The sequence below is a fragment of the Eimeria necatrix genome, genomic scaffold, assembly GCF_000499385.1.
Source record: "Eimeria necatrix Houghton genomic scaffold, Enh_scaff357, whole genome shotgun sequence".
Lineage (NCBI taxonomy): Eukaryota > Apicomplexa > Conoidasida > Eucoccidiorida > Eimeriidae > Eimeria > Eimeria necatrix.
In genome coordinates, this window is record NW_013655350.1 from 23076 (window position 1) to 33956 (window position 10881).

The following is a 10881-nucleotide window of genomic DNA, read 5'->3' on the forward strand; positions in this document are numbered from 1 at the left end:
TAGTCAATGGCATGCTGGGCTATTTGATGGCTAGCTGGGTAGCTAGCTGGGGCAGCTAGCTGGGCCATTTGATGATGGCTAGCTGGGCTACTTGATGGCTAGCTGGGCTATTTGACAGCTAGCTGGCTGGCTAGCTGGGATCCTGGACAGCTAGCTGGCTGGCTAGCTGGGCCATTTGATAGCTAGCTGGGCCATTTGGTGGCTAGCTGGGGTGGCTAGCTCCCTGGGACACTAGGGTTTAGGGTTTAGGGTTTAGGGTTTAGGGTGTGCCTATTAAGGGTTTAGGGTTTAGGGTTTACGGATTTTCCGAGGGAGTTCGCTCGAGGCCAGCGCGGGCCTCGGGTCTGGCTCTTTAGGGTTTAGGGTTTAGGGTTTAGGGTTTAGGGTTTACCTTCGCCGTGTCGATCGAAGACGGAAATCAACAACTGGCACCTGTCAATGAACTGCAAAGACCCTTCCGAAGCCCTAAACCCTAAATTAGGGTTTCCACCTTCCCACAGGCTTCTGGGGTTGCATGCAGTTTCGTAGTCGAGCCCTGTGGGGCCCCAGCCGTGCCCTGCGCGCAAACCCTAAACCCTAAACCCTAAACCCTAAACCCTAAACCCTAAACCCTAAACCCTAAACCCTCGCGGACCGAGCCTGAGGAAGAGGGTGTTGGGGTCTTCGGGCGAGGGTTTGAAGACGAAGAAGTTTTTTTCTGCTGCTGTTCCTCGAGGGTTTTGAAAAGGAGGAAAAGTTTTAGGGTTTATTCTTTGCGCAAAAGCATCAACAGAGTGTCTCAAAGCAGTGACTTTCACCACCACCATGTCCTCGCTGCTGCTGCTGCTGCTGCTGCTGCTGCTGCTGCTGCCTGCTGCTGCGGCCTGCAGCGCGGGCGCTGCAGCAGCAGCAGCAGCAGCAGCAGCAGCGCCCCGAGTGTACGTCCACAGGAAGTGCTGCCCCACACCCCCCCGAATCCGCCCCAACTGTGGGGCCCCACTTTTCAAAACTTTAACTGCTGCTGCTTCTTCTTCAGAAGACACAATTGTTGCTGTCAGTTCAAAACCACAAACAGCTCCTTCTTCCATTCCCGGGTCCCCCACCTGCGCAAACGCACTCCTGCTGCTGCTGCTGCTGCTGCTGCTGCTGCTGCTGCTGCTGCAGCAGCAGCGCGCGAACGCGGGCGCTTGCGCCGTTTTGCGGTTTTTATTTGTTCATAGCGGCTTATTAAATATGCATTAAATAAACCATTTAATTACTGGATATTTATTCTAGTAAAAAACATGCTGCTGCAGCAGCAGCAGCACTGCAGCAGCAGCAGCACTGCAGCAGCAGCAGCAGCAGCAGCAGCAGCACTGCAGCAGCAGCAGCAGCAGCAGCACTGCAGCATCAGCAGCAGCACTGCAGCATCAGCATCAGCATCAGCAGCAGCACAGCAGCAGCAGCAGCAGCACAGCAGCAGCAGCAGCACAGCAGCGCTGCTGCAGCAGCAGCAGCAGCAGCGGTGGCTGACCACGAAGACGAAGCTGCCTGGGGTCCAGGGCCTGTCGGCCTTGCGGATGCGGATGCGTTTGTTGTTGGGACTTTTCCAAGTTTTTGCAAATCCATCTGGCCAAGAAATGGTCAAAAAGGGGCTGCATGCAGCAGCAAAGTCGAAGGCGAGCAGCAGCAGCGCGTGGGGGTCGTTTGCTGCAGTCTCGGGGTGTACGTACAGCTCGAAGAACTGCAGCAGCCGCCCCAGCAGCCCCCGCTGCGGGGCCCCCGAAGCAGCAGCAGCAGCAGCAGCAGCACCCCAGGGGCCCCCCTGCAGCAGCAGCAAAGCGGGGCCCCCGGACACAGAACTCACTTCCACCCGCAGCACGCACTGCGAACCCGACACGCCCTTCCCCGCTGCTGCTGCTGCTGCTGCTGCTGCTGCTGCTGCTGCTGCTGCTGGTCTTTCCGCGGACCCTCCTGCTGCTGCTGCTGCTGCTGCTGGTCTTTCCGCGGACCCTCCTGCTGCTGCTGCTGCTGCTGCTGGTTCCGCTCCCTTAGCCTCCTCCTCCTCCTCCTCCGCTGCTGCTGCTGCTGCTGCTGCTGCTGCTGCTGCTGCTGCTGCAGCTGGTGTGGGGAAGGTGCAGCCGATCTCGCTGCTGCGGAGGGCCAGCTGCGTGCGCTGTACGTACACCTCAGGCTGCAGCAAACCCTCAGTCCACCAATTTGCTGCTCCTTCTTTCAAAAGATTTTCTTTTTGCAACTCCGAGAACTTCTGCAGCGCCACGAACATGTCCGCCCCAGACTCCACGTTCACTGACGCAACACTTACCCTAAACCCTAAACCCTAAACCCTAAACCCTAAACCCTAAACCCTACACCCTAAACCCTAAACCCTAAACCCTAAACCCTCAACCCTAAACCCTAAAGCCTGCACCTCGCCCTGAACCCTACACCCTAAACCCTAAACCCTCAACCCTCAACCCTCAACCCTCAACCTCGCCCTAAACCCTAAACCCTAAACCCTAAACCCTAAACCCTAAAGCCTAAAGCCTGAAGCCTAAAGCGTGGGGCGCAAAGGATGGGTAGGAGCGCTCTCGAGGGCTGGCGAGTTGAAAGGGGGCCGCAACTCGAAGCCCTAAACCCTAAACCCTAAACCCTAAACCCTAAACCCTTGGCCAGCAGCTTGGCCCTTTTAGGAAGCTCAGCGCAAGCAAAGCACCCCCTAAACCCTAAACCCTAAACCCTAAACCCTAGACCCTAAACCCGCAGTCCACTCCCCGATTTGGTTCTTGCTGCGTACAGAGCCCAGCACACCCAAAACACCTCCGGAAGGCCCCTAGACCCTAAACCCTAAACCCTAAACCCTAAACCCTAAACCCTAAACCCTAAACCCTCACGCGTGAGTCTGTAGTCGTAGTCCGGGTTGAGGTCAGTGAAGAGGAAAGTGGCGGGGACTCGAGGGTTTAGGGTTTGGGCCACGGGGTGGTTTAGCGCGAGGAAGGAGGGTTTGAGGGTTTGGAGGGAGAGGGTCAGCGCGAAAGGGTTTGCTGCTGCTGCTGCTGCTGCTGCTGCTGTCAGCAGCACGTAGAAGACGCAGCTGCCCTGCACCGCCACTGTGCTGCTGCTGCAGCGCCGGCGGAAGCGCGGGTGGCTGTGCAGCAGCAGCAGCAAATCATTTCCTCTGTCGTTGGAATAAAATAAAAATGAAGAATTTATTTCCGGATTTATTTCTCGAGAAGTTCCCAAGTAAATGTCCACGTCCCCCACGCCTTCAGCTGTACGTACACCCCACGCCCCGCACCGCCCCGTGCAGCAGCAGCAGCAGCAGCAGCAGCAGCAGCAGCGCAGCAGCAGCAGCAGCAGGGACGCCACAGCTACTGCGGCAGCAGCAGCAGGGAAACGCCAGCAGCAGCACGGGCAGTGATAGGCGCAGCAAGTGCAGCAGCAGCAGCACGGAAAACGTCAGCAGCAGCAACTGCAGCAGCTGCAGCAGCTGCAGCAGCAACGGCTGCGGCAGGCGCTGCGGCTAGAAGTCAGCAAGGCCCCAGCAGCAGCAACAGCAGCAGCAACAGCAAAAAGAAACTGCAGCAGCAACAGCAGCAAGAGCAGCAGCACCCTTCCCTCATCTGCAGTATTACCATCATCAGCTGCAGCAAAATCATTTTCAGCAGCAGCAACAGCAGCAACTGCAGCATCCTCAGCAGCAGCAACAGCAGCAGCAGCAACAGCAGCAGCAGCACCAGCAGCAGCATCACCAGAAGCAGCATCACCAGCAGCAGCAGCAGCACTATCACCAGCAGCAGCAGCAGCATTGTCCCCAACAGCAGCAGCACTATAACCAGCAGCAGCAGCGTCACCACCAGCACCAGCAGCATTATCACCAGCAGCAACAGCATTATCACCAGCAGCAGCAGCAGCAGCAGCAGCAGCATTATCACCAGCAGCAACAGCATTATCACCAGCAGCAGCAGCAGCAGCAGCAGCAGCAGCAGCAGCATTATCACCTGCAGCAACAGCATTATCAGCAGCAACAGCAGCAGCAGCAGCAGCATTATCACCTGCAGCAACAGCATTATCAGCAGCAACAGCAGCAGCAGCAGCAGCAGCAGCAGCAGCAGCAGCTTACTGTCGAGGTAAAGAAGAACATCTTTGTCAGGGTCTGTGAGAGTAAAAACGAAAACCCTTTCTTCATCTTTTTTCAAAACTCCTTTTGCTGTTTCTCCAACAGCAATTGGAATTGCACTTTTCAAAAAGCTGCACATCAAAGTAAACGTGTCTTCCTGTGCTGCTGCTGCTGCTGCTGCTGCTGCTGCTGCTGCTGGGGCTGCTGCTGCTGCTGCTGCTGGGGCTGCTGCTGCTGGGGCTGCTGCTGCTGCTGCTGCTGCTGCTGCGGGAGACGCGGTTCCGGCGGCAGGCGCCTCTTCCCCGTCTGCTGCTGCTGCTGGCCCGGCTGCTGCTGCTGCTGCTGCTGCTGCTGCTGCTGCTGCTGCTGCTGGGGTTTCTGCTGCATTGTAAGCCTCAGCCACAATCACGTAAGCCGCCTGTAAACCCTCGCGAGGGTTTGCTGCTGGCAGCAAATCGATGCTGCTGACTGAGGGCACCAAACCCTCGCGGACCTCCGGCCAAAATATTGCGTCTGCCACAAACCCTAAACCCTAAACCCTAAACCCTAAACCCTAAACCCTAAACCCTAAACCCTAGGCCTTTCAGCAACTGAAATGGGCGCCGCAAATCACCCCAAGCTACGTCATCAAACAAACCCAAAACCCTAAACCCTAAACCCTAGGCCCCAAACCCTAAACCCCACAAGTCCCAAACCCTAAACCCTACAAGTCCCAAACCCTGAACCCCGGCCCCCCACCCCTCACCCCGCAACCCCCAAACCCTAAACCCTAAACCCTAAACCCTCACCGGGGTCCTCGGGGAGGGGCAGTCTGTAATCTTTTTCTGAAAAAGCTCTAAAACCCTCGGGAGGTTCTAAACCCTCGAAAAAAAAAGAGTTTGCAAAAAGCCGAACTCGAGAAGCCCCAAAACCACTGGCTTGGCAGCGAGCCGCAGACTCAAACCCTAGGTCGCCCGCTGAACGCACAAGGGTTTAGGGTTTAGGGTTTAGGGTTTAGGGTTTAGGGTTTGGGGTTTGGGGAGGGCAAGGGTTTACCCAAATCCCCGGGTCTGTCGTCTGAGTTTGGGATCCAGCGGGCGACTTGCGTGTTCCCAAATCCCAAATCCCAAATCCCAAATCCCAAATCCCAAACCACAAATCCCTTTGGGGTTTGGGGAGAGCAAGGGTTTAGGGGCCCAGACAGCAGACTCAAACCCTAGGTCGCCCGCTGAACGCACAAGGGTTTAGGGTTTAGGGTTTAGACTTCAGGGTTTAAAAGGGTTTTAGGGCTTGCGAAAGTTAAGGGTTTTCGAGGGTTTAGCGTTTGCTACGTCTTGGGGTTTGCTAGGGTTTAGGGTTTGCTAGGGTTTACGGCTTGCTAGGGTTTACGGCTTGCTAGGGTTTAGGGTTTGCAAGGGTTTAGGGTTTGCAAGGGTTTAGGGTTTGCGAAATCTGCTCTCAGCTATCCCCCAAACCCTAATCACTTTCTAAACCCTAGCCCCAAACCCTCGCCAAACCCTAGCCCCCACCAAACCCTAAACCCTCGTTAAACCCCAAACCCTCTGCAAACCCTAAACCCTCTGCAAACCCCAACCCCCTGCAAGCCCCAAACCCTCGTTAAACCCTAAACCCTCGTAAAACCCTAAACCCTCGCCAAACCCTAAACCCTCGCGGCAGCGCACCTGTCTGGAGAGTGAAGTCGAGGGGGAAAATGAAAACCCTTCTGTGGCGAGGGTTTCGAGGGTTTGGAGAAAGAGAAAAAGCCACTGGAGTTCCTTCGGCGAGGTGGAGGGTTTGCTGCTGCAGGGTTTGGAAGCTGGGGTGTACGTACACCTCAACGCCCGCGGGGCCCCGCGGCCCCACACTCGCCAGAAGTTGAATTTTCACTTTTTTCTTTTTGCTTTTTGTGTTTATTAAAATCTGCCAAAGTCCCTCACTTTCCTCGAGAGGAACTTCCAGTTTGTTTTCGAATTCTCCCCCCAATTCGCCTTCAAAGTCCCCCGCTGGCTGCTGCTGCTGCTGCTGCTGCTGCTGCTGCTGCTGCTGCGCCGCTGCTGCTGCGAGGGGCCCCATCTGCAGCAAGTTGCTGCTGAGAGCTGCTGCTGCTGCTGCTGCTGCTGCTGAAGCAGCAAAATCTTTTTTTAAATAAACAACAAAAGTAATTCCATTTCGCAAAGACACAGAAGACAGCCGCACATCTGCTGCACCCACTCGCCGAACTGCTGCTGCGAAGCTGCAAAGACAAAACTCCAAATCTTTTTAAACTTTTTATTTTATTTTATTTTATTTATTTATTTTATTTTAATTTATTTTAAAACTTTTGTTTATTTTATTTCTCCAGTTCCGCCAAGTGCCTCAGCTCAAGCTGCTGTCCTTCTAACCACTGTCTGCAAGCAAGTAAGCAGCAGCAGCAGCAGCAGCAGCAGCAGCAGCAGCAGCAGCGGCAGAACTAGCAGCAGCAACGGAAGAAAAGGAGAAAAAGCCGGCAGCAGCAGCAGCCGCAGGACTTACCGCAGCAGCGCAAGATCCAGAAGCGGCACAAAACTAGCAGCAGCAGCAGCAGCAGCAGCAGCAGCAGCAAAACTAGCAGCAGCAGCAGCAGCAAAACTAGCAGCAGCAGCAGCAGCAGCAGCAGCAGCAGCAGCAGACTGACAGGCTGGAGCTGGCCTCTGGAGTCTTGAAGCGAAGAGCATAAAAGAAAGAAGGAAGAGGAGACAAAAGAGGCAGCAGCAATTCAGAAGCTTCGCTGCTGCTGCGGCGGACACACAGCGAGCCTGCAGGCGCGGGGCCAGGGGGCGGCAGCTCCTGCAGCAGCAGCAGCAGCAGCAGCAGCAGCAGCAGCAGCAGCAGCGTGAGGGGCCGCGGCAGCAGCAGCACAAGGAGCAGCAGAGGGGGAGGAGCGAGCAGCGCAGCAGCAGAGTAAGTAGCGGAGGAACGAGAAGCAGCAGCAGCAGCAGCAGCACGAAGAGCAGCAGCAGCGGCAGCAGCAGAACAAAATGCAGCAGCAGCACATAAGAAGCAGCAACAGCAGCAGAACACGGAGCTGCTGCAGCAGCAAAACAGCGAGCAGCGGCCGCAGGCTCAGCAGCAGCAGCAGCAGCAGCAGCAGCAGCAGCAGCAGCAAAGAGAGCGCGCAGCAGGGAGCGCTGCTGCAGAGCAGCAAAAGGGGTCAAAAGCAGCAGCAAAACAAACAGAATAAAAAGAATAAAATGAATAAAATTAATTTAAATTAATTAAATAAATTAAAGTAATTAAATTAATTAAAAGTACCTTGCAAAAAGCCAAAGGAGTGGCAGCGGGCTGGCAAGGAAAAAGACAAACCTCCTCGGGGAGGGGCCCCTGCTGTCTGTACAGCTGAACCAACAGGGGGGCCCCATCTGCTGCTGTCTGTACAGCTGCTGCTTCGTAAGGACAAGACTTGGCGAAAGGCAGCAGATTGAAGAAGCTGAGGCGCTGCTGCTGCAGCAGCTGGAAGTGGCGGGGGTCTTGTTTGCTGCTGCTGCTGCTCACGCTCAGCCGCACCAGCGCAGCAGCAGCAGCAGCAGCAGCAGCAGCAGCTCGAGCAAAAGGGGTCAAAAGCAGCAGCAAAACAAACAGAATAAAAAGAATAAAATGAATAAAATTAATTTAAATTAATTAAATAAATTAAAGTAATTAAATTAATTAAAAGTACCTTGCAAAAAGCCAAAGGAGTGGCAGCGGGCTGGCAAGGAAAAAGACAAACCTCCTCGGGGAGGGGCCCCTGCTGTCTGTACAGCTGAACCAACAGGGGGGCCCCATCTGCTGCTGTCTGTACAGCTGCTGCTTCGTAAGGACAAGACTTGGCGAAAGGCAGCAGATTGAAGAAGCTGAGGCGCTGCTGCTGCAGCAGCTGGAAGTGGCGGGGGTCTTGTTTGCTGCTGCTGCTGCTCACGCTCAGCCGCACCAGCGCAGCAGCAGCAGCAGCAGCAGCAGCAGCAGCAGCAGCAGCACACACGAACCGCCCGTAGGGAGCCACGCGCCGCCGCGGGTCACTGCCCACCCGCAGCGCAACAAGGCCGCTGCTGTCAGCTTCCTGCGACCGCCAGCACAGCGGCTGCTCCTTCGAAGACTGCAGCAGCAGCAGCAGCAGCAGCAGCAGCAGCAGCAGCAGCAGCAGCAGCAGCAGCAGAGGTGGCAGCAGCGGCGGGTGGGGAGGCGGCGGCGAGGAGCCGGCAGCGCCAGCAGCGGCGCCGGCATCGCAGCAGCAGCAGCAGTCGCAGCAGCAGCAGCAGCAGCAGCAACTGCAGCAGGGGCAGCAGCAGCAGCAGCAGCAGCAGTGGCAGCAGCAGCAGCAGCAGCAGCAGCAGTGGCAGCAGCAGCAGCCTCGAGAGCTACAGCAGCGGCCCGAAAGCCCCCACCCTCCCCGTAAACCCTAAACCCCGCCCCCTAAACCCTAAACCCTAAACCCTAAACCCTAAACCCTAAACCCTACGAGAGCGGGGTTGGGGTGCATTTCGTTGTCGGCGTGGCAGCAGGCAATGGCAGGGGGAGGCCCGTCAATAGCAGCAGCAGCAACAAGAAAAGGAATAAATTCATTTGCTGCTGCTGCTGCTGCTGCTGCTCGCTGCTGCTGCAGCAGCTGCGGCAGGCAAAGTTCTTTGGGGTCAAAAGGCCCTTCGGGCAACTCAAACACAAACCGCCGCGTGCTGTCTGCAGCAGCAAACACAAACCCTAAACCCTAAACCCTAAACCCTAAACCCTAAACCCTAAACCCTAAATCCTAACCCCAAGCCCTACGAGCTAAACCCTAAACTTCAAACCCTAAACCCCAAACCCTAAACCCCAAACCCCAACCCTAGGCACTAAACCTAAAACCCTCAACCCTAAACCCTAAACCCTAAACCCTAAACCCTTAACCCTAAACCCTAGGAAAGCGCAAGACGAGGAGTGCTTGCGAATGTTCTAGTCCGACGCAGCAGTGGCTTCCGAATGCCCGCCCCTCTAGGGTTTAGGGTTTAGGGTTTAGGGTTTAGGGTTTAGGGTTTACTGGCTGGGAGAATGAAGTCTATAGGCTCCTCCAGGGTCAAAGGCGTGAGGGCCCCGGGGGCCCCCAAGTTAAGGACAAACTTTCTGCTGCTGCTGCTGCTGCTGCTCCTGCTGCTGCTGCTGTGCCGCAGCAGCAGCACAATGTGCAGCACGGAGTTGTCTCCTGAAAATTGAAAAAAAAAAAAAGAAATTCAAATAAATAAATGCCACTTTTGAATGACAAAAAGCAAAAATTAAAACAAATTTAATCAATTAAATATTTCCCAAAATAAACCAACAAAAGAAGAAGCAGCGCAGCACCAAAAGTGCCCTCAGGGGGCCCCCAGGGGGCCCCCAGGGGGCCCCCAGGGGCCCCCGGGGGCCCCCAGTGGGGCCCCTAAGGGCCCCCAGGGGCCCCCGGGGGGCCCCCTGGGGGCCCCTAGTGGGGCCCCTAGGGGCCCCCAGGGGCCCCCCGGGGGCCCCTGGGGGCCCCTGGGAGGAGCGGGAGTTGTTGAAGGAGGAAAAAGAGAAAGAGAGGAAAAAGGACTTCAAAAGGAGTTTTAAAACTTCAATAAAATCAAAAAAGAAGAAAAGAAAATAAAAAATTAAACAAAAATTAAAACTCACGAGCTCTTGTCGACACATAATGCGTCCCCAATGCATAGCCCTGGGTACGAATTGTTTCGCAGCTTTGGGGGCCCCCGGGGGGCCCCCCTGGGGGGCCCCCGGGGGCTGGGGGGCCCCCCTGGGGGCCCCCGGGGGGCCCCTCTGTGGGGCTGTGGGGCCAGCAATCCCAAGAGATTAATAATTCGAAAGGAGAGGCCTCTTGTGTGTTTTCTTGAGTTTGGGGAGGGTCTTCACTGAGGGTCTGCGTCGCAAACCCTAAACCCTAAACCCTAAACCCTAAACCCTCGTAAACCCTCGCAAGCAGTGGGGGGCGGGGGACTCCTCAAAACCCTCCTAAACCCTCGTGTCTCCTGGTGAACCCTCCTCAGTCTTTTAAACCCTCGTAAACCCTCATAAACCCCGCTAAACCCTAATGCGACCCTGTGCACCCCATTAAACCCCAAACCCTAAACCCTAAACCCTAAACCCTAAACCCTAAACCCTGAACCCTCGTAAACCCTCGCAAGCAGTGGCTGGCGCAGTGGGCCCCTCTAGCGTGCAGCGTCAGCGTTTAGGGTCTAGAGCCTGGGGTTTAGGGTTTAGGGTTTAGGGTTTAGGGTTTACGATGTGGAGGATGTCGTCTGCTGCAGGCTGCAGCCCCCTAAAACACCCTTTTTCTTTGCTGCAGTGGAAAAAGAAATAATTAACTGCAGCAGCAGCAGCAGCAGCAGCAGCAGCAGCAGCAGCAGCAGCAGCAGCAGCAGCTTCGCCGTAAACGGGCTCGCAAGCCAAACCCTCATCGGGGGAGCCCCCGGAGCACTGCGCGCAAACCCCAAACCCTAAACCCTAAACCCTAAACCCTAAACCCTAAACCCTAGAGCCTTGGGAGCGGAGGCTCCGGTGCTGCGCTGCTGCAGTCTTCAGCTCTATGGAGGGGCGCACGCGCTGAATCGAACCCCACAAACCCTAAACCCTAAACCCTACTAAACCCCAAACCCCAAACCCTAAACCCTAAACCCTAAACCCTAAACCCTAAACCCTCGCCGAACCTTAATTTCTTCCGCCGCAACAGCTTCCGATCCCAAACCATGCAGCCGAATTGTCAACTCGGGTTTACAGGGCTGTTCGCAAATCAAATAAACCCTCAATAGGGGGCCCCCCAAGGGGGCCCCCCCAGGGGCCCCCCCAGGGGCCCCCCCAGGGGCCCCCCCAGGGGCCCCCCCAGGGGCCCC

The 10881-nt window shown here is 56.0% G+C and overlaps 1 protein-coding gene across 1 annotated transcript in view; it reads right to left on the reverse strand.

The window, feature by feature from the left end:
- Positions 1-10739, reverse strand: part of ENH_00046670 (hypothetical protein, conserved) — a gene marked incomplete at both ends in the record, with an annotated part of 16113 nt that extends 5374 nt beyond the window's left edge. The window contains 14 exons of the mRNA XM_013585560.1: positions 491-556; positions 798-1082; positions 1493-2268; positions 2853-3230; positions 3594-3959; positions 4082-4591; positions 5995-6290; positions 6711-6862; positions 7731-8111; positions 8511-8728; positions 9066-9227; positions 9671-9911; positions 10444-10468; positions 10699-10739. Coding sequence (XP_013441014.1) covers positions 491-556; positions 798-1082; positions 1493-2268; positions 2853-3230; positions 3594-3959; positions 4082-4591; positions 5995-6290; positions 6711-6862; positions 7731-8111; positions 8511-8728; positions 9066-9227; positions 9671-9911; positions 10444-10468; positions 10699-10739 — 3897 coding nt within the window. The remainder of the gene's footprint in view (positions 1-490; positions 557-797; positions 1083-1492; positions 2269-2852; positions 3231-3593; positions 3960-4081; positions 4592-5994; positions 6291-6710; positions 6863-7730; positions 8112-8510; positions 8729-9065; positions 9228-9670; positions 9912-10443; positions 10469-10698) is intronic.
- Between the last annotated feature and the right edge of the window lie 142 nt (positions 10740-10881).